A 24,386-nucleotide genomic window follows, 5' to 3' on the forward strand; every position below is an offset into this window, starting at 1 on the left:
TAATATTACCAAAATAAAAAAAGGTAGTTATAAAAGACATTAATATTTCACCTTAACAAACAAAAACTCATATATAAATAAGAAGGGAGGGCAATATGCTACATTACTAAAATAATAATGATTCAATTATGCAAATATTAGGCAAATATTGTTAAAATGTCATTCTCTTTATTTGGACATAATACCTATGAATCATGCATGACACACTGGTTCAAATCAGGTAAAATGAGACAAATTAAAAGAGAACTAGGTTTAACTTCAAACTGATGTCTTTTCTAGATAAATGCCAAACAGCTCAAGTGAAACAGTTTAGATAATATAGCTTAGGCATGTGAGTAAAATATATTACTCATCTACTGTCTACCAAAAAACTCATCCAAAGTCAGGCTCAGGAAATACCTGGAGAGCCAAAGTGACTCAAGAAAGTAAAAGACAATTATATGCCTGCTTTTCACTACTGTAAGCCCCCAGAGAATAGAAAACATTTGTCTGTCATTACATTGGCCAAACATATCAAAATATTAATGTTAAACTAGAATCACTTGATTAAAAGTGCCTCTTAAGTTAAAAGTATACAGTGAAAAAATGTATTTCCTTTTGTAGAACTTAAAATTTTGCTGGTTTTCCTTCTTCCTTCCTAATATTCTTTCACATCCACCGTACCCAGGGAAAGAAGGTGGTTGATGCCCTGAATAACCCGTTCACATTCCTCATCTCTGGAATGAGCCCCCCACTCTCCTTCCTGGGGTTTGTATAGCAAAGCAGTCAGTTCCTCCTGGGACACAGGAACACCAGCACCAACTTCATCTGGAAAGGCAGCTATGTATAAGATGAAAAATCAGAAATCATTAGTTTCCAATATTATGCTACTGACATTTTTCTTTTAGAAGAATTATAATTCATTTTTAAAAGCATATTTACTTCCTTCTGGAATTGGCTCCATATCCCAGGGGCTCATCTTTTCTCTCTCATTATTGTCCCAGCTATTAAAAAATAACAAGATACTAATCAAATTCACATGACACTTTTATATATTAGCATGATTTGCATGACTTCTTGGGGTAAAATTTGGAAACAGCAATACAATTTTCCTTAAAGTACAATTTCACTTACATAAATAATAAACCTTTAATAGAGAAAACAAAGAAAATTAGAGAAAAATAGAGAACAGTCCACCAATATGAAATATAGAGAGCAGTAAGCTTACACTTAGTTTTACTTGGCTTTTTTTTTTTTTAAATTCCAATCCAGCATGTATTCAATATTAAGCCAGGATACAGAATGAATAAAGATCTCTTTGGAAAATTCTTTTCAGGTTAAAAAAGTCAGTTTGATAGATCAATTCTTTCTGTAGGATAATCTACTTTAGCTTAACAGTGTAAGTATTACAGCATCTCCAAAATTTTATTATTCCCTTTTCGTCAGCAATATGGAGACTAAAAGTCAATCTTCACAGAATAAACCTTTATCATTCTTGAGAAGAGAACTTCATTTATTAGGAATCTTATAATGCTGGTATTTAATGAACTAAAGTAAATGTTGTAGACAAATAGTATGTCCAAACATAATACCTCTGCCTAGAATTCATACCATTAAATAAAGGACTGGTTACTAATATTTGTTGCTATATTCCGGCTATAACAATTACTTTAACACTGAATTAATTTCAGTGTTCTTTGTGAAATAATAGTTGTAATTCTTGTTTAAAACAGAAATATTTAAAAGAAAATACAGGCATAAGGGAGGTAGAAATAAGTCTTCAGTTACTGCTTTGTTTTAGCATGCATACTGGACCCAAGAGGTTTATCATCAAATTCCTTCCTTAGAGGTACTATGATTACTTCCTTACAGGTCAGATAAAGATAAGTCATATTAACAAGGTATTATTCCTAATACGGTTTATAGAAAGTCCATATAGTACTACAGTATTATATCAGGCATAAAATACCATAACTGTACTTACTGAACACTGTAACATTGGAAAGAACTATCAGGATACTCTGGTTGAAAAGGCTGCTGACTCTCCACAGTTCCAAACCACCAGGCGTCATCTATTATACTGCGGAATCTATCACCTATAATGTTTTTAGAAATTCTTAAAAGGATGTTTTTGAGAATAATAGCTTTGTTCACATTCTAAATTGCTACTTTGTGTTGGACAAAGAAGTAGCATTGTATCTAGCATTATTAGAGGTTTCAATCTGAGTTTCCCAGATGAGTAAATTTTACATTTTACCTTCATTAAGGATTTTGATTTCTAAGTACTAGTAATCTTTCTGAAATAAATCAGATATGTCCATGTCTTCTTAAATAAATGCTACCACATATAATCTTTTATCAATTATTTAGGATCATCATTAGGCATACTTTTTCTTGTACTATACATGTTACTACAGTTGTTTCTTTTCCTTTTCCTTTTCGCTTTCAGCTTTTTGCCTTTAAAAATCTCTTCATACTAATTTTCTGCCTCTTAAGGGATAAGGATTATAAAACCAAACCACTGTGAACAAAAATTTTCTCCCACATAAAAAAGGAGAATTTAAAAGTACTAATAGCAAACATTTACATAGTATAAATTTTAAGTACTTAGGTACCATTTTAAGTGTTTCCTATATATAAACTCATTTATTGCTCACATCAACCTTATAGGTGTGTTTTGTTATGATTCCCATTATACGGATAATGGAAGTGGGACACAGAGAGATGAAAAACTTGCCCAAGGTCAAATAGCTAGTGAGGAGGTAAAGGAAGGGAGAGAAGAGGGAGGGCGGGAGAGAGGAAGAGAAAAGGGGTAGAAAGAGGTAGAGGTACAGAAAGAAACAGAGACAGACAGAGAAAGACAAGAGTGACAGACAGACAAAGAGGGAGAAAAAGAGAAAGAAAGAAAACCACAATCAGTAATGGTCTGCTTAAGAGCCCAAGTGTTAAGTATTTTATATTAGGGCAACTGACATTTGATGATTTTCTTTGTAATTCACATTTGTATTCTAACAGCTTAGGTATTTGCAGAAAGTTTAGAGGTTATATGCCACATACAATGTGCATAAAAAATCACCCAAACACAACTGAGAGGAAAATTTAATTTGATCTTTCTAATTTGGCTAACAGCTTTTACCAACTACATGTTAAACTAGTTTATGTCTATTAAATTGGACTTAAAAAGTTACTCTATTTCAAACTTAATAGTTATTAAGTGAGAATTTTATACTTACCTATCTGCCAGTTCCTTTCTTTGGCTTCATTATAAAACTGATGTAGCACAAGGAAGTCAATGACATCTGGCATGTCATGATACCTGTACAAAAAATAAAGCACATATAAATCAATATACAAATATAGCAGCTTATGTTACTTACTAAATATCTAGAGATATATGTTTAACGTGGAGCCATTTAAAAACCATTGGAAGTCTCAAGGTTCCTGCAAATGGCTTTAATTAAACTCCATATGCTTTTATTTGTTTGGGAGTCCCCTGCTTACTACTATATCACTTCAAAAACATAAAGACACCAATGAAGATCCTTAAAGCTTAGTATAAGGTATTTTATATTAAGTCCTCTTTAAGAAAAGTATGAATTCATGTTCTTTCATCTCCTTAGATTTCAAACTTTAAGAAATGAACCACTGATTAGCTATTCCTATTATTATTAACAGAAATAAAAGCAACTACCATGTTTCAACCACAGTTAGGCATTTATAAAGGTTTTTCTTTTAATTCATCACAACAATCTTGAGAAGTTATTAACATTTACATTTTGCAGATGAAGGCATAAATTCAGAGAGGTTAAGTAACTTGCTCATGTATATATATATATACACACACACACACATATATATATATCTAATCCACCCTTGAACAATATTGGTTTGAACTGTGTGGGTCCACTTATATGCAGATCTTTTTTCAATAAATATAGTACTGTAAATGTATTTTCCCTCCCTTATGATTTTCTTACCAATGTTTTATTTTCTGTAGCTTACTTTATTGTAAGAATACTAAATATAACACATAAAACATACAAAATACATATTAGTCAAAACTTTATGTTATCAGTAAGGCTTCTGCTCAACAGCGGGCTATTAGTTAAGTTTTTCGGGAGTCAAAAGCTATATGCAGATTTTCAACTGTGTGGGGTCATTGCCCATAACCTCCTACACATTGTTCAAGGGTCAACTGTATACACACACACACACACACACACACACACATTACATATATATTAGCTACACACACATGCATGCATACTCATGCAAGTTTTTATACACACACACACACACACACACAGTATTATGTAGAGAAACAGACCAAAAATTAAACATTAAATCCTGGTCTTTATTTATTTATTTTTTAATTTAAATTCAATTAGCCAACATATAGTATATCATTAGTTTTTGGTGTAGTGTTCAATGATTCATTAGTTGCATATAACACTCCATGCTCGTCAGGTCTTCAAAACTCTAAAGCCTATAGTACTATACTATTGTCTCTCCCATTAAATCCTGTACTCTGCAGAATACATGACAGGGATTAAAACACACAGACACACACACACACAACCAGAGATAGCTACTCACTTAATGGAAAAAGATTCTCCAGTCATTTTGCCTGAAATGGGGTCCAGAAACGCAAGCTTCAAGCAACATAGTGTAGGTGGTCCAACCTCATATTTGATTCCTACAATCTTAACAAATTCTTGTTCCTATTCATGAGAATACCAATAAATTATTACTTTCAATATAAGTAATTGCCTAACATTTGCATAGTATTTCACTATTTTTCGAACAAATAAAAATTATCTGAATATCCACCAAGTATTAAGCATTCCACTAAGTGCTAAAGGTAGTAAGACATGGTTCTTGACCCTTAATAGCAGGCTGTAGTATATTGCAGGGCTCTAAACCAAGGATAAGCAACAGAAGTCCCTTGAGAACATTTTTAAAATTCATATTCTTAAACCCTACTCCTATAAAATTGAATTCAGTAGGTTAAGGGTACAAGCTTAGTCATATGTATTTTGAAAGAACTCCCAAGGGGATTATGATGCTCTGCCTAGTTAAGAATCACTCTTCCAGCAGAAATACAGTATGTAAGTATGCGGGTAGACATGCATGTATATATTTGGGGAAAGGACTTACATTTTTTTTTAATGCCCACAATATTATTTTACAAACCACCCGTATAATTGATTATTAGTAACACTTAACGGATGACAAAACTGAGCCTCGTGGGTATAGTGACTTGCTTAAAGTTATACACTTGGGTGTGTGTATATATATTAGATCTGGATTAAAATTCAGGTCATATTCCAAAACCCAGACTCTTGCCCCATACATATGCTGCCTCTTGCAGTTTCCTAGAGCCACAGGGTTAGGATTTAAAAAATAAAAAATCATATGTTTTATTCATTCCTTGATTCTCAAAAAATAAAAATAAATAAAAATAAAAAAGTAAAAAACCTTATAACTCAACTTTCACCTGATTCAGAATAGATGGTAGCATCATTATCTACCAGGAGATGACTGTGTAAAGGTCACCGGATAAGATACTTTGGTACCTTACAACCTTAATATAATATTTTACAAGTGTCTAAAGCTTTATTTCAATAAATATACATGCTTTCATGTATCCTTCCTGCTAAACATCATCATACAACAATCCTTCATTTACCTGGAAACCACTGTAAAATTCTCTTTAGTCTCTTGTTCTCCAACTTGGAAAAATAAAAGAAGAAAACACCCATAAACGTAACTAGAAATGATGGTGTATGTATCCTTATGTCTGTTTGTTTGTATGTATCTATGTATGTATAAATGACTGAATGAATATGTATTTACAGTCAGAAAAAAACTCCTCTAAAAAATAAACATATCTATTTTACTTAATACCATGTAGCTATAAGGTAATATATTAAAATAGGTAATCCATAAAGCACCACAAAGTTCTGAGTTTCTTAGAATTTATGATATTTACTATATCTTAAAGTCACCAGAACCTCAAGGGTGTCTGTACACACACACAGTCAATTTATAGAGCTTCCAGAATGTACAAAACTGCTGAGGGAAATGTCCACACCAGGGAACTACCATTTTGCTTCAAATATAGAAAGGTATATACACTAGACAACTTGAAGCTTGAAGGAAATTAAGTCAAATAATCAAGACTACAGGTAGTGTACAAATTTCAGGAAACATAAAATATGACCCGTAACACTCAATTGTACAAGAGTATGGTGCATCATCTTATCTTAGATACACAATCAATAGTGAAATATGTATGAAACAGAAAAAAACATAAAAGCAAATAACTTAATTCCAAAGCTATTTCAATTGCACACTTATGAAAATGTCAAATTTACCCTGAGATCCATTTTATTCCATGGCTGTTTTTGTAAATTAAGGCTGTATATTTTTGACTTTCTTACAGCCCGCACATAAGCTTCATGTCCTTGCCTGAAATAGATAAGCTAAAACAAAAAACATAAGGTATTAAACAGCAGCACCCTATTTAACAACTCTACATATCCCAATATATACTGCTACAAATGTCTTCTTCTGTTTAAAACAAACATAATTATAATTTTAAAAAATGTATAATAAAGGTATTTGTCACCATCAAATAATGTTCATTCAGTACTCATAACTGTTGCCCCGCACTAGGTACTGTATAATATAAACACATACTGTATACACAATCCTTTTCCCCTTAGCTGCCTCATAAATTTCTGAAGAAACAGGGATCAATGACAAATGTACACAAAACTGGTCATATTTTAAAGTACTATATTTCAAACTGTAATTAACATTCTAAATATCAAATTTTAATAGCCTACACATTTATGTGTTTATTTTATATTTATTACATATTTTATATGTAATTCTAACCACAGATTACTAAATAGAATAATTTCCAAATGGATTAGAAATTTTATTTTGCAAGAATTAACATCAGAACAGGCATAGTATGGAAAGAAAATGAATTCAAGTGCTTAGTTAACACCCTTCACCTCCTTAGGACAGCATTCATCACCATATTCTGATTCATTAAAAAAAAAGTTTCTTGTTCCAATAATTTTAAAGTGGTAGTAGAGATAATAAAATTTTTAAAAAGTAACATTAAAAAAAACATACTGAGATTTAAAAAAATACACTGACCACTCTACCAATCAACAGTTTCTAAGTCAGAATTTTTAATACCTAAAAATACAAGTAGAACACTAAAAAGATTTAAATACTAGTATATAAACATAATTATAAGGGTAAAAATATCAATAATAAACATGTTATTCAGATATCATTTATTATATATTTTTTCCTGTACTCAACAAATACTGATTGAACATGTGTGTACAAGGCACTAGGTGCTGTGGTTAACATATCAAAATAAAATCCTTTCCCTCAAGGATATGGGCAGACACGTGAGTATAACATAAGGCAGAATATACTAAGTACCATAAGAGATAAATAATTTAGGTGTGAAAGCTCAGGAGGAAAGAGTGGCAGGCAAATGGAAAGCAGCAATAACATTCAGGAGAAGTTGCCATTTAAGTTAGACTTTGGCGAATGAGCATTTTCAAAGGCCATAATGATCTGTGGGTATGGCCATTTCAGGCAAAATACTGAGGGCTTAACATTTAAAGTAAAAAGTAATGCTGTCATTAAGAGCTGATTTTATAAAAAATTATGAGTTTTATGAGTTCTTTAAAAACATTATGTATTTCACTGACTAATTCACTTATATACCTCCTCCATTACCTGAACAACTATCATTACTTACTACAAACCAGTCTTGAAGCACATAAGCATATGCTAAGTTTAGTGATTCCACCAAGACAAATATGGTCCTATAGAGAGGCATCTCATCAGATCATAGAATATACAGATCCTTGTGTTGTTTTGTAAAGTGTTCTTTCTGTAAAGATTTATTTATTCATTTGAGAGAGAGATACAGAGACAGAGAGAGCAGGGGGAGTGGGCAGAGGAAGAGAGAATCTCAAAGCAGAGTCCTCGCTGAGTGTAGAGCACAACATGGGGTTCAATCTCACAACAATGAGATCATGACCTGAGCCAAATTCAAGAGTCAAATGCTTAACTGACTGAGCCATCCAGGTGCCCCACATCTTATAAAGTCTTCTAAGATTAATTAAAAATTACTCCCCTTAGAGGAAAATGGCAGCAAAGTAGGATGACCCTAGGCTTTCATGGTCCCCAAAACACAACTAGATAACTATCAAATCATCCTAAATATCCCAGAAATAGATCTGAAGACTGACAGAACAAACTCCAAAACTAAAGGTAGAGAAGAGGCCTCACTGAAGAAGGTAGGAAGTATGGAGACCTGGTTTAGGGGAGAAATGGATTGCAGGTGCTGGAGAGGGGAGGGAGCCATGGTCATGGAGAGGGGAGAGAGAGAGAGAGGTGCTCAAGGGGGGAACACACAATGAGAATGTTTCCCAAAAACCACTGGCTTGGAAAATAAGAGGGGATGAATTTTGTGAGTTCTTGCAACCAGAAAGGCTTAAAACCTAGACCTCTAAAGAATAGCTTGCTTGACTGGGATAGAGGCAGGAGTGCACTGCCCTGTTCCTTGAGAGAAGGCAGGCAAACAACCCGGGTGCAGACAGTATGGACACAGCTATCTGAACAGCGTATGGGACACGCAATGCGGAGATTATTTCCTCTTCTTGGAGTACATCCTGGAGAAACAGCATTCACACACCTCTCTGAGAACAAAGGAGCTGATTGGTGTAATTTCCCTCTCCCGCCCCTCAGTATAAATACAGAGCTACCTGAAAGAAGCAACACAGTGCTGACACTGCTGCGTAACCTGCATACACCAAGCCCTGTACCCCTGTGCTCTGGTGCAACTGCCCTTTTCAGTCAAGCTTGCCTCACTCCCAGCACAGTGGGGCCCTCCCATAGAAAACCAGCAGAAGCACCTGCCTACACCATGAATTCTGCTGAGAGAGCTCTGCAGGGCCTCAGTTCTGGTGGAGTTGGTGACAGGAATAATTTCACAAGCAGACCAGAGCACACCTACTTAAAACTCAGGCCATGGACCAAACATAGCCCAGAGCAGGAAAGGAGAGCCTCTGCATATGAATGGCCTGAAGGATAGAACAGCCAAAACCCAATAGCAGAGTGGAAGCAGCTTATACCTGAGATACTCCCTGAAGAGCCAGGCCCTGGGCACTACATAATCTCTTCTTCAGAAGGCCAATACTTTCAGGAAACATAACTGGCATTTGTAACACACAGAAAGCAGAGAATTAGAAAAAATGCAAAGATGGAGGAATTCATCTCAAATGAAAGAAAAAGGACACAACCAGAGATCTAAGCAAAACAAATATAAGTAACATGCCTGATGGAGAATTTAAAGCAACAATCATAATGATACTGGGCTTGAGAAAAGAATAGAAGACATCAGGGAGACCATTACCACAGGGAAAAAGGAGTTAAAAAATGATCAATCATCTATGAAGAGAGCATTAAACGATATTAGAAACATACTTGATTCAATGAACAGCAGTTTGGAAGAACAAATGCATTAGTGACCTGGAAGACAAAGTAATGGTAAGTAATGAAGCTGAACAAAAGAGAGAAAGAAGAATTATGTAACACAAGAATAGATTTAGGGAATTCAGTGACTCCATTAAAACTAATAACATGTGTATTATAGGAGTTCCAGAAGAAGAAAAAGCGAGAGAGAAAAGGGTGCAGAAAATTTATTTGAAGAAATGAAAGCTGAAACCTTTCCTAATCTGGGGAAGGAAACAGACATCCAGATCTAGGAGGCAAAGAGAACTCCATTCAAAATAAACAAAAGCAGACCAATACCAAGACATATTGTAATTGGGTCAACTAATTTTTGAAAAAGCAGGAAAGAATATCCAATGGAAAAAAGAAAGTCTCTTCAATAAATGGTGTTGGGAAAATTGGACAGACACATGAAGAATGAAACTGGACCATTTTCTTACACCATACACAAAACATAAACTCAAAATGGATGAATGACCTAAATGTGAGATGGGAATCCATCAAAATCCTAGAGGAGAACAGAAGCAGAAACCTCTTTGACCTCAGCCACAGCAACTTCTTGCTAGACATGTCTCCAAAGGCAAGGGAAACAAAAGCAAAGATGAACTATTGGGACATAATCAAGATAAAAAGCTTTTTTACAGCAAAGGAAAAAGTCAACAAAACCAAAAGACAACCTACAGAATGGGAGAAGATATTTGTAAATGTCTTATCAGATAAAGGGCTGGTATCCAAAATCTATAAAGAACTTATCAAACTCAACAACCAAAGAACAAATAATTGAATCAAGAAATGGGCAGAAGACATGGACAGACATTTATCCAAAGAAGACATACAAATCACCAACAGACACATGAAAAAATGCTCCATGTCACTGAGCATGAGGGAAATATAAATCAAAACCATAAGATACCACTTTATAAAACTCAGATTGGCTAAAACTAACAGGTCAGGAAACAACAGATGTTGGCAAGGATGTGGAGAAAGGGGAACCCTCTTATACTGTTGGTGGGAATGAAAACTGGTAGTCACTCTGGAAAAGAGTACAGAGGTTCCTCAAAAAGTTAAAAATATAGCTACCCTAGGAACCAGCAATTGCACTACTAGGTATTTACCCAAAGAATACAAACAGTGATCCAAAGGGGTACCTGCACCCCTATGTTTATAGGAGCAATGTCCACAATAGCCAAACTATGGAAAAAGCCCAGATGTCCATTGGCAGATGAATGGATAAAGATGTGGTGTATATATACAAAAGAATATTACTCAGCCATCAAAAAACTCTGAAATCTTACCATTTGCAATAATGTGGATGGAATGAGAGGGTATTATGCTAAGCAAAATAAGTCAATCACAGAAAGACAATTACCATATGATTTCACTCATATGTGGAACTTAAGAAACAAGACAGAGGATCATAGGAGAATGGGGTAAAAATGAAATAAGATGAAAACAGAGAGGGAGCCAAACGATAAGAGACTCTTAACTATAGGAAAAAACTGAGGGTTACTAAAGGGGAGGTGAGTGGAGGGATGGGGTAACTGGGTGATGGGCATTAAGGAGGGCACTTGAAATAATAAGCACTGGGTGTTATATGCAACTGATGAATCACTAAACTCTACCTCTGAAACTGATAATACACTATATGTTAATTCATTGAATTTAAATGTAAAAAAAGAAGACATATTGTAATTAAATGTGCAAAATTTAGTGATAAAGTCTGAAAAACAGAAAGAGAAAAGAAGTCCTTAACATACAAGAGAAAAGATAAGGCAGCTGCAGATTTCTCAACAGAAACTTGGCCATCCAGAAGGGAGTGGCATGATATATTCAAAGTGCTAAATGGGGAAAAGTAGCAGTCAAGAATACCCTATCCAGCAAGGCTATCATTCAGAATTTGAAGGAAAGATGAAGAGTTTCCCAGACAAACAAAAACTGAAGGAGTCATGACCCAAAGGCAGCAAAACCAGCCCTGACAAGAAATAGTAACAGGTCCCTTTGGGGGGAAAAGAGAGACCAAAAGTGACAAAGATTAGAAAGGATCAGAGAAAATCTCCAGAAACAAGGAAAAAACAAGTAATAAAATGGCAATAAATACATATCTATCTATGATTACTCTGAAAGTAAATGGAGAAAATGCTCCAATCAAAATACATAGGGTGTCAGAATGGATAAAAACACAAGGCCTATCTATGTGCTGCCTACAAAAGGTGCATTTGAGACTTAAAGACACCTGAAGATTGAAAGCAAGGGGCTGGAGAAACATTTATCATTCAAATACAGGTCAAAAGAAAGCCACAGCAGCTATAATAATATCAGAAAAACTACATTAAAAGAAAGACTAACAAGAGATGGAAAGGGCACAATAGCATAATAAAGGAGAGAATCAAACAAGAAGATTTAAAAATTGTAAATAGGTATGCACCCAACATATGAACACTCAAATATATAATGTGGTTATTAACAAACATAAATCAACTAATTGGTAAAAACATAATAATAGTAGGGGACTTTAACACCACATTTACGTGAATGGGTAGATCACCTAAACAGAAAATCAACAAGGAAACAATGGCTTTGAATGACACATTGGACCAGATGGATTTAACAGATATATTCAGAACATTCCATCCTATAACAGCAGAATACACATTGTTTTGAAGTGCACATGGAACATTCTCCAAAATAGATCACATATTAGGTCACAAAACAGGCCTCAAAAATACAAAAAGACTGAAGTCATGCCATGCACCTTTTCTGACTACAATACTATGAAAGTAGAAGTCAACCACAAGAAAAAATCTAGAAAGACAACAAATGTATGGAGGTTAAACAACATGCTACTAAACAATGAATGGGACAACCAGGAAATGAAAGAAAAAATTAAAGAATATATGGTAAAAAATGGAAATGAAAACATAACAGTCCAAAACATTTTGGGATATAGCAAAAGTGGTCCTAAGAGCAAAGCATATAAGCCATACAGGCCTACCTCAAGAAACAAGAAAAATCTCAAAGAAACAACCTAACCTTCCAACTAAAGGAACAAGGAAAACAACAACTGAAGCTTAAAGCCATTCCAGAAGGAAGGAAGTAATAAAGATTACAGAAGAAATAAATGATATAGAAACTAAAAAAACTACAAGAGATGAACAAAACCAGGAACTGTTTCTTTGAAAAAAAAAAAAATTAACAAAATTTATATACCTCTATCCAGACATAACAAAAACAAAAGTGAAAGGACTCAAATAAATAAAATCACCAATGAAAGTGGAGAAATAACAGTCAACATCAAAGAGATGCAAACATTATAAGAGAACATTATGAAAAACTATATGCCAATAAATCGGACAACCTAGAAGAAATGGATGAATTCCTAGAAACATAACCTACCAAAACTGAAACAGGAAGAAACAGAAAACTTTAACACAAAAATAACCAGCAAAGAAATGAAATCATTTATGAAAAATCTCCCAACATACAAAAGTCTAGGACCAGAAGGCTTCATAGGCAAATTCTACCATTTATGGAAGAGTAAATATATATACTTCCTAAAACTATTCCAAAAAACAGAAAAGGAAGGGAAACATTAAAATTCATTCTATGAGGCCTGCATTAGCATGATACCAAAACCAGATAAATACACCACTGAAAAAGAGAACTACAGGCCAATATCCCTGATGAACATGGATGCAAAAATACTCATTAAAATACTTCCAAACTGAGTCCAACAATACATTAAAAAAAATATATTCACGATGATCAAGTGGGACTTATTCCTGGGTTGCAAGGGTGGTTCAATATTTGCACATCACTTCATCAATCTTATTAATATGATGTATCACATTAATAAGAGAAAGGATAAAAACCATATGATCATTTCATTTTTGGCTTTTTTCAAGGTTTCATTTAAATTCCAGTTAGTTAATTTATACTGTAATATTGGTTTGACGAGTAGCGTTTAGTGATTCATCACTTACATATAACACCCAGTACGCTCATCACAAATGCCGTCCTTAATACCAATTACCCATTTAGCCCATTTGCTACCCCCTCCCCTCTAGCAACCCACAGTTTGTTGTCTATACTTAATACTCTCTTATGGTTTGCTTCCCTCTCTCATTTTTTGTCTTCCTTCCCATATGTTCATCTGTTTTGTTTCTTAAATTCCAAATGAGTGAAATCATATGGTATTTGTATTTATCTGACTTATTTCACTTAGCGTAATATACTCTAGCTCCATCCACATTGTTGCAAATGGCCAGATATCATTCTTTTTGATGGCTGAGTAATACTACATTGTATACATATGCCATTTCTTTTTTTTTTTAGTATTTTATTTATTTATTTGACAGAGAGAGACACAGCAAGAAGGAACACAAGCAGGGGGAGTGGTAGAGGGAGAATGAGGCTTCCCGCTGAGCAGGGAGCCCAATGTGGGGTTCGATCCCAGGACCCTGGGATCATGACCTGAGCCGAGGGCAGACGCTTAACAACTGAGCCACCCAGGCACCCCCGCCATTTCTTCTTTATCCATTCATCAAAGGTCATTTGGTCTCTTTACATAATTAGGCTATTGCTGATAATGCTGCTATAAACATTGGGGTAAAAGTGCTCCTCTGAATCAGTAATTCTGTATCTTTTGGATAAATACCTAGTAGTGAAATGCTCAGTCTTAGGGTAGTTCTAGTTTTAACTTTTTGAGAAAGCTCCATACTGTTTTCCAGAGTGGCTATACCAATTTGCATCCCCACCAACAGTGCAAGAGGGTTCCCCTTTCTCCACATCCTCTCCAACATCTGTTGTTTTTGTGTTGTTAATTTTAGCCATTCTGACAGGTATTAGGTGGTATCATTGTGGTTTTGATTTGTACTTCCCTGATCATGAGTGATGTTGAACATTTTATCATGTGTCTGTTAGACATCTGAAGATCTTGTTTGGAAAAATGTCTATTCATGTGTTCTGCCCATTTCTTAACTGGATTGTTTGTTTTTTGGGGTGTTGAATTTTGTTAGTTCTTTATATATTATGGATACTAACCCTTTATCAGATATGTCATTTGCAAATATCTTCTCTCATTCCCAAGATTGCCTTTTAGTTTTGTTGACTTTTTCCTTTGCTGTGCAGAAGCTTCTTATCTTGATGAAGTCCCAATAGTTCATTTTTGCTTTTCTTTCCTTTGCCTCCTGAAATGCGTCTAGTAAGAAGTTGCTATGGCTTATGACAAAGAGGTTTCTCCCTTGTTCTCCTCTAGGATTTTGATGGATTCCTGTCTCACATTTAGGTCTTTAATCCATTTTGAATTCAGTTTTGTATCTGGTGTACAAAAGTGGTCCAGTTTCATTCTTTTGCATGTTGCTGTCCAGTTTTCCCAACACCATGAGTTGAAGAGACTGGCTTCCCCCCCACCCCCCATTGGATGTTCTTTCCTGCTTTGTCAAAGATTAGTTGACCATCTAGTTGTGGGTGCATTTCTGGGTTCTCTACTATGTTCCATTGATCTATGTGGCTGTTTTTGTGCCAGTCACATACTGTCTTGATTGCTACAGCTTTGTAATATAGCTTGAAGTCTGGAATTGTGATGCCTCCAGCTTTCCTTTTTTTTTTTTTTTTTTTTTTTTCAATATTGCTTTGGCTATTCAGGGTCTTTTGTGGTTCCATATTAGTTTTGGGACTGTTTTTTCTAGTTCAGTGAAAAGTTGCTTGTGGTATTTTGATAGGGATTGCATTAAATGTGTAGATTGTGTCGGGTAGTACAGACATTTTAACAGTACTAGCTTTTCCAACCCATGAGCATGGAATATTTTTCAATTTCTTTGTGTCCTCTTCAATTTCTTTCATAATTATTCCAGTTTTCAGAGTACAGATCTTTTACTTCTGTGGTTAGGTTTATTCATATCTTTTGGTTTTTGGTACAATTGTAAATGGGATGGATTCCTCGATTTCTTTCTATTGCCTCATTACTGGTGTATAGAAATGCAAAAGATTTCTGTACATTGATTTTGTATCCTTCAACTTTACTGAATTCATGTATCAGCTCAAGGAATTTTTAGTAGGGTGCTTTGGGTTTTCTACAGAGTATCATGACATTTGTGAATAAAGTTAATTCTTCCTCGTTGAGTTAGATGCTTTTTATTAATTTTTTTGTCTCTTTCTTGTGGCTAGGAATTCCAGGTATTTTAAATAACAGTGATGAGACTAGACATCCCTGTCTTCTTCCTGACAGTAAAGGAAAAGCTCTGTTTTTCCCCATTAATGATGATATTAGCTGTGTGTCTTTCACATATGGCCTTTATGATGTTGAGGTATGTTCCCTCTATACCTACTTTGTTGAAAGTTTTTTTAAGAATGGATGCTGTACTTTGTCATATGCATTTTTCTGCATCTATTGAGAGGATCATATGGTTCTTATTCTTTCTTTTATTAATGTGGTGTTATAATGTTGATTTACAAATCTTGAATTACCCTTGGAGCCCAGGAATAATTGTGGTGAATAATTCTTTTAATGTACTGTTGGATTCAATTTGCTAGCATCTTCTTGAGAATTCTTGCATCCATGTTCATCAGGGATATAGGCTTATAATTCTTTTTAGTGGGGTCTTTTTTTGTTTGTTTTTAGAGAGAGACAGCGGGGGGGGGAGCAGAGAGAGAGGGACAAGTGGACTCTGCACTTAGTGTGGGGCCTAAAGTGGGAATCAATCCCACAACCCTGAGATCATGACCTCAACTGAAACTAAGAGTTGGTGCTTAACCAACTTAGCCACCCAGGCACCCCCATAGTGGGGTCTTTGTCTGATTTTGGAATCAAGGTAAGCCTGGCCTCATAGAATGAGTCTGGAAGTTTTCCTTCCATTTCTATTTTTTGCAAGAGTTTGAGGAAAATGGGTATTAACTCTTCTTTAAATGTTTGGTAGAATTCCCATGTGAAGCCATCTGGCCTTGGACTTTTTTTTGTTAGATTTGTGATTACTGATTAAATTTTTTGGTGGTTTTTGTTCTCTTCAAGCTTTCTATTTCTTCCTGTTTCAGCTTTGGTAGCTTATGTGTTTCTAGGAATTTATCCATTTCTTCTATATTGCCCAAATTTTGGCATATAATTTTTCATATTATTCTCATATTCTTAAAATATTTTTGTGGTGTTAATTGTGATCTCTCCTCTTTCATATTTATTTCAATAAATTTTATTTATTTGGGTCCTTTCTCTCTTCTTTTTGATAAATCTGGCTAGGTGTTTATAAATTTTATTAATTCTTTTAAAGAACCAGCTCCTAGTTGAACTGATCTGTTCTACTGGTTTTTCTTTGTTTCTGTATCATTTATTTGTGCTCTAATCTTTATTATTTCTCTTCTTCTGCTGGCTTTAGGCTTTATTTGCTGTACCTCTTCTAGCTCCTTTAGGTGTAAGGTTAGGTTGTGTATTTGAAACTTTTCTTGCTTCTTGAGGTAGGCCTGTTTTGTATATACTTTCCTCTTATGACTGTTTTTGCTGCATCCCAAAAGTTTTGGACAATTGTGTTTTCATCTTCATTTGTTTCCATGTATTTTTTAATTCTTCTTTAATTTCATGGTTTACCCATTCATTTCTTTAGTAGGATATTCTTTAACCTCCATGTATATGTGGTCTTTCCAAATTTTTTCTTGTGGTTGACTTCATGTTTCATAGCATTGTGGTCAGAAAATATGCATGGTATGATCTCAATCTTTTTGTATTTGTTGAGGCCTGATTTGTAACCCAGTATGTGATGTATTCTGGAGAATATTCCATGTGCATGCAAAAAGAATGTGTATTCTGCTGCTTTAGGATGAAATGTTCTGAATATATCTAAGTTCATCTCATCCAGCCTGTCATTCAAAGCCAATTTTTCCTTGTTGATTTTCTGCTTAGATCATTTGTCCATTGCTTGTTAAGTGGGGTGTTAAAGTCCCATAATATACTTGTATTATTATCACTGAGTTTTTTATGTTTGTTATTTGGGTGCTCCCACGTTGGTGGCATAAATATTTACATGTGTTCAGTCTTTTTGTTGGATAGACCCCTTTATTATGATATAGTGCCCTTCTTCATCTCCCATTATATAGTCTTTGGTTTAAAATCTAGTTTGTCTGGGGGCACCTGGGTGGCTCAGTTGGTTAAGCAACTGCCTTTGGCTCAGGTCATGATCCTGGAGTCCCTGGATCGAGTCCCACATCGGGCTCCCTGCTCAGCGGGGAGTCTGCTTCTCCCTCTGACGCTACCCCCTTCTCATGCTCTCTCTCTCTGTCTCATTCTTTCTCTCTCAAATAAAAAAATAAAATCTTCAAAAAAAATAAAAAATAAAATAAAATAAAATCTAGTTTGTCTGATATAAGTATGGTTACTCCAGCTTTTTTTTTTTTTTTTTGACAGCCATTAGCATGATAAATGGTTCTCCATCCCTTCACTTTCAGTCTGTATTTGTCTTTAGGTCTAAAGTGAGCCTATTGAAGGCAGCACATAGATGGGTCTTGTTTTTGATTCACTCTGATACCTTATGTCTTTTAATTGGAGCATTTAGTCCATTTACATTCAGACTGATTATTGATAGATATAAATTTAGTGTCATTGTGTGTCACCTGTATTACCTTGTTGTTTCTGGAGATTTTCTCTGTCCCTGTCTAGTCTTTGTTGCCTTTGGACTTACTTTCCCACTCAAAAAGTCCCTTTTAATATTTCTTGCAGGACTAAAATAGTGTTCATGAACTCCTTTAGTTTTTGTCTGGGAAACTTTATTTCTCCTTCTGTTCTGAATGAAGGCCTTATTGGATCAAGTATTCTTGGCTGCATATTTTTCCCATTCAGCACATTGAATATATCATGGCATTCTCTTCTGGCCTCCTATGTTTCTGTTGATAAGTCTGCTGCTAACCTGATTTGTCTTCCTTTGTTAAGTTAGGAATATCTTTTCCCTTGCTGATCTCAGGATGTTTTCCTTATCTCTGTATTTTACAAATTTTACTGTAATATGTCTTCATTTTGGCCTGCTTTTGTTGATTTTGATGGGAGCTCTCTGTGCCTCCGAGATTTGGATGTTTGTTTCCTTTCCCTGATTAGGGAAATGTTCAGCTATAATTTGCTCAAATAAACCTTCTGCCCCCTTCTCCCTGTCTTCTTCTTCTGTGACTCCTGATATGAATGTTATTATGCTTTATGGGGTCACTGAGTTCCCTAAGTCTACATTCATGATCCAATATTTTCCTTTCACTGTTATTTTCAGCTTGATTACTTTCCATAATTTTATCTTCTATATCACTTATTCATTCCATCCATGTCATTACATCCAATCTGTTTCACATCTCATTTATAGCATTTTTTATTTCAGGCTGACTAGTTTTTAAGTCTTTTATCTCTGCAGTAAGGGACTCCCCAGTATCTTGTATGGTTTTCTCAAGCCCAGCTACTATCCTTATGATTGTTGTTTCAAATTCTGTTTCAGGCATATTATACCTATATTGATTAGATCCCTGACCATGACCTTGTTATTTCTTTGGGGATGTATTCCTCCAATGTGGCATTTTGCCTAGGTATCTTGTCTTCTGTCTGTTAGGAAAGCCCGTTATATTTCCTGTTCCTGAGGGTAATGGCTATATGAAGAAGATGTCATATACTGATCAGGGCCTGATACTTCAGGAAATGTTTCTGGTGTATGCTGTGTGTACTCTGTTGCTGTGTTTTGGCTGCTCTTTCCCTCATGTCAGTCTTCTGCAGAGTTTCTTCTTCCCTGCAGTAGGGAGTGCTTGGACCTTATCCAGGGCATGGTGAGTTTTAGCTAGGTGTGCTCTGGTCAGCTTGTTAAAAGAAGCTAGATCCAGCTTCCACTAGATCTGAAGTTTTGCCACACTCCATGGTCAGTAGACTTGGTGAGGGCGGGTGGTTTGTGTTGATTTCTGGGGAAGGTGCCTGTTGTTCTGGCTCTCAGGCAAGCTTGCCTTAGGAAAAAAGCACCTACAGAGCTCATGGGGCCAGGGTTTAGTGTACACAGCTTAAGCCTCTACTGTGGGCACTGTTTTGCTCACTGAAGTCTGTCTGTGCTTCCATAATGTGGCCTCTTTTTTCCCTCTAGTTGTTCAATTTGTTATCTCAGTCCTCAGACTGATTTCATGGGTGTTCAGAATGACTCGATACTTATCTAGCTGTGTTTGAGGGGCAAGGCAAATATAGGGTACCCCCACTATTCCATTCTCTTAACTCTTTATAAACCTGATCATTTCATTAGATACAGAAAAAGCATTTAACAAAGTAGTCTCCATTCATGATAAAAACCTCCAACAAAGTAGGTTTAGAGGAAACATACTTCAACATAATGAAGGCCATATACCAAAAAACCCACTGTTAATATTGTCTTTATAGGGGAAAAATTGCGAGTTTTTCCTTCATGGTCAGGAACAAGACAGGGATGGCCACTCTCACCACTCTTATTTAACATAGTACTGGAAGTCATAGCCTCAGTAATCAGACAACAAAAGGAAATAAACAGTATCCAAATCAGCAAGGAAGAAATAAAACTTCCACTATTTGCAGTTGATATGATACTCTATATAGAAAACCCCAAGATTGCACTAAAATAATACTAGGATTGATACACAAATTCAGTAAAGTTGCAGGATACAAAATGTATGTACAGAAATCTGTTACATTTCTATACACCAAAAATGAATAAGTAGAAAGACAAATTAAGGACTCAATTCCATTTACAACTGCTGCAAAACTAATAAGATACCTTGGAATAAATCTAACCAAAGAGGTTAAAGACCTGTATTCTAAAAACTGTAAAACACTGATGAAAGAAATTGAAGATAAGACAAAGAAATGGAAAGACACTTCATGCTCAGGGATTGAAAGAACAAATATTTTTAAAATGTCTATACTACCCAACATAGCCTACACATTTCATGCAATCCCTATCAAAATACCACTAGCATTTTTCACAGAACTGGAACAAACAATCTTAAAATTTGTATGAAACCACAAAAGACCCCCAAATAGCCAAAGCTACCTTGAAAAAGAATAGCAAAGCTGGATGCATCACAATTCCAGATTTCAATTTTCATTATAAAGCTGTAGTAATCAAAACAGTATGGTATTGGCACAAAATCAGATACATAGGTCAATAGAACACAACTACATGATCAATTATCTTTGATAAAGGAGGAAAGAACATTCAATGGGAAAAAGAGTCTCTTCAACCAATGGTGTTGGGAAAATTGAGCAGCAACATACAAAATAATGAAACTGGACCATTTTCATATACCCAAAACCAAAAATAAATTCCAAATGGATTAAAGACCTAAATGAAAGACCTCAAACCACAAAAATCCTAGACGAGAACACAGGCACTAACTTCTTTGACATTGGCATGGAAACAAAAGCAAAGATAAACTGTGAGGACCACATCAAAATAAAATGTTTCTGTGCAGCAAAGGAAACAATCTACAAAACTAAAAGGCAACCTACAGAATGGGAAAAGATATTTGCAAATGACATATCTGATAAAGGGTTAATATCCAAAACATATGAAGAAGTTATAAAACTCAACACCCAAAAAACAAATAATCAAATTAAAACATGGGCAGAACACATGAATAGACATTTTTTTCAAAGAAGACACTCAGATGTCCAACACACAGGTGAAAAAATACTCAACATTACTCATCATCAGGGAAATGCTAATTAAAATTACAATGAGATACCACCTCACACCAGTCAAAATGGCTACAATCAACTACACAAGAAACAAGAAGTCTTGACGAGGGTGTGGAGAAAAGGAACCCTCCTGCAATGTTGGTGGGAATGCAAAGTGGCACAGCCACTGTGGAAAACAGTATGGAGGTTCTTCAAAAAGTTAAAAATAGAACTACCCTAGGATCCAGAATTTACCCTACTAGTTATTTACCTAAAGAATACAAAAATACTAATTCAAGTGGATACATGCACCCCAATGTTTATTACAGTATTATGTACAATAGCCAAATTATGGAAACAGCCCATGTGTCCATCAACTTATGTATGGATACAGTAGATGTTTTATCTATACACAATGGAATATTACTCAGCCATTGAAAAGAATGAAATTTTGCCATTTGCAAGGACATGGATTTAGCTAGAAAATATCATGTTGGGGCGCCTGGGTGGCTCAGATGGTTAAGCGTCTGCCTTCGGCTCAGGTCACGATCCCAGGGTCCTGGGATCGAGCCCCGCATCGGGCTCCGTGCTCTGCGGGAAGCCTGCTTCTCCCTCTCCCACTCCCCCTGCTCGTGCTTTCTCTCTGTCAAATATAAATAAAATCTTAAAAAAAAAAAAAAAATATCATGTTAAGTGAAATAAGGCAGTCAGAGAAATACAAATACCATATGATTTCACTCATATGTGGAATTTAAGAAACAAAACAAAGTAGCAAAGGGAAAAAAAAGAGAGAGCAAGGGAAATCAGGAAAGAAACTTAACTATGGAGAATAAAATGATGGTTACCAGAGGGGAGGTGGGTAGGGGGATGTGTTAAATAGGTGCTAGAGATTAGGGAGTACACTTGTGATGAGCACCAGGTGTTGTATGGAAGTGTTGAATCAGCATATTGCATACCTGAAACAAACTAATATAAAACTGTATGTTAAGTAACTGGAATTTAAATAAAATCTTAAAAAAAAATTACTCCCCTTAAGCCTCCATAAGAACAGGCAATAAGTACAACAAATCATGATTTTGAATATACCCCTGAAATTCAAGTTCTTTAGGTTTTTTTAAATATAGCATTCATCAGAGCATGTTCTACTAAAATAACCACACAAACAAGCACTGCTCCAAATTCCAATACTTACTTGAAGACACAATTATGAAAGGAAACATTTTAATAATATCAAAAGATAATGAGCAAGTAATTCTTTATAAGACTACTTGATCACTGTGTCTGGTATAAGATATCTACAAGTCAATTATAGAAACATTTGGTGAAATTTTTATTGGTTCCATGACTTTTAGATCCATTTGCAAAGTTCTGCCCCTTCTTTTATTATGATGGCAATATTACATTCCTATTAATAGTCTTAAATTAAAAACTGCAAACATTTAATCACTCAGAAATGATTACTCAATATATCAGAGAATATACAAGCCAATTTTAGTTAAAATATTACAATGTTACCATAATTTCATAAGAAAATGAAAACTTTCTCACGAGAGAATTTAAATCAATTTTTGACAGAACACTGATAAACATGGCTATGTTAATTCAATCATAGGCTCAGTAGGAAAGACTTGCTCATGAAATGACATTCTTCTAATCACTGAAATGGGTAACTGTCCTCTAGTATATTTTCTATCAGGTTGAGCATAGGCTTTTTTATTTTTTTTAAAGATTTTATTTATTTATTTGACAGAGAGAGACATAGCGAGAGCAGGAACACAAGCAGGGGGAGTGGGAGAGGGAGAAGCAGGCTTCCCGCCGAGCAGAGAGCCCAACGTGGGGTCCGATCCCAGGACCCTGGGATCATTACCTGAGCCGAAGGCAGATGCTTAACGACTGAGCCACCCAGGCGCCCCGAGCATGGACTTTTTTTAAAAAAAAAGAATACTAGGACTTGAATTAGGACTCAAAATACCACTTTAATTCTACTAAGTGGCAATTAAGCTAAAAATAAAGACAATTATTTTCATGAGTTCATAAGCCAATCAATTTATTTAAATATTCTCTGAGCATCTAATATATTGAAGATTCTGTGCTAAGTTGAACAGAAATCAAAATGGCTACAGTAATGCTTTAGTGAAGCTAGATTTTAAAGTAATCTTTTACCTCTATTCTGCAAACCTCCCCTCCTCCCTTCTTAGCCTTTTGTTTCAGTAACCTGTTACCACCCTAAAGACGTCATGACAAAAGAGCTGGTAGAAAGTACACAACGCCTATCAAAACCGGCTTGATTCTGTATTTCCCTATAACACCCCCTATCCCCTTCCTCCAGTGGACTAGCAGTTTTTGAAGGCCATAGCCTCCTGTAGCCTCTTTTGCCTGGGAAGGCAATAAAGCTACTGTTCCTCTTTTCCTCTTTACTCAAACTCTGTCTTCGAGTTATATTTTGTCTCTGAAGCACAGAGGTAGGTTGTCGACAACACCAAGGATACAAAAACTAGTAAGATTCTGTCACTGTCCACAAGAATATAAAATGAAGGAGAGCAGTTAAGACAGTGTACATATAACTATAATAGAATTGAAAATATAAATGTCCTAAGACTGATTAAAGTGAGTGCTCTTGAGGTTCCAAGAGAAAAAGATTATAACAGGTAACAATTACCTCATCTCCCATCTGTGGGACAAATGGGGAACGTCGTGGTATGGTATCCAAAATCCACTGAGGGGCAAACCATTCTTCATTGGGTTCACCTGCCATAGAAAGCAGTCCTCCTTTCTAAAATATAGTTCACAAATATATAAACCATAAATATATGAATCGTAGTATGAAAAATAACAGAGAATGTTAAAAAAAATCAGGTTATAATAAAACCTAAAATATAAAAATTTTAAACATTTTCATTCACCAATTATGTACAATCTTGTACCAATAAAATAATCAAGTTAATTCTTTAATACGTTGCTCAATTTTGGCTGACAGATAATAATACAACATTATAAACTATGTAAGAACCACAAACTTTCAAGACCTCAGAATACCATGTGAATTTGAGTGAAAGTAACAGAGGATCTTTTTGCCAATAAAATGGTGACAATCAAGAAGATAATTCTGTCTACTAAAGCAACAGGATACAGAATATATACATAATAAATTTTTAAATTAATATTCAAATAACTATGTGGATTAAGTCTTTACCTGAAATTCTATGAGGAAGAG

At 35.1% G+C, this 24,386-nt stretch overlaps 1 protein-coding gene across 5 annotated transcripts in view; it reads right to left on the reverse strand.

Moving 5' to 3' along the window:
* Window positions 1-24,386, reverse strand: part of BRWD3 (bromodomain and WD repeat domain containing 3) — a 189,350-nt gene that overhangs the window by 36,217 nt on the left and 128,747 nt on the right. For all 5 annotated transcript variants that reach the window (XM_064574290.1, XM_064574292.1, XM_045879890.3 and 2 more), the window contains 7 exons: window positions 23,832-23,945; window positions 6,357-6,464; window positions 4,576-4,700; window positions 3,213-3,295; window positions 1,964-2,075; window positions 922-983; window positions 664-819 (listed from right to left, as the gene is read on the reverse strand). In XM_064574290.1, coding sequence (XP_064430360.1) covers window positions 664-819; window positions 922-983; window positions 1,964-2,075; window positions 3,213-3,295; window positions 4,576-4,700; window positions 6,357-6,464; window positions 23,832-23,945 — 760 coding nt within the window. The remainder of the gene's footprint in view (window positions 1-663; window positions 820-921; window positions 984-1,963; window positions 2,076-3,212; window positions 3,296-4,575; window positions 4,701-6,356; window positions 6,465-23,831; window positions 23,946-24,386) is intronic.

Source organism: Mirounga angustirostris, unplaced genomic scaffold (assembly GCF_029215605.1).
Source record: "Mirounga angustirostris isolate CCGP_5_RB_7025 unplaced genomic scaffold, mMirAng1.0.hap1 SCAF_11, whole genome shotgun sequence".
Classification (NCBI taxonomy): Eukaryota; Metazoa; Chordata; class Mammalia; order Carnivora; family Phocidae; genus Mirounga; species Mirounga angustirostris.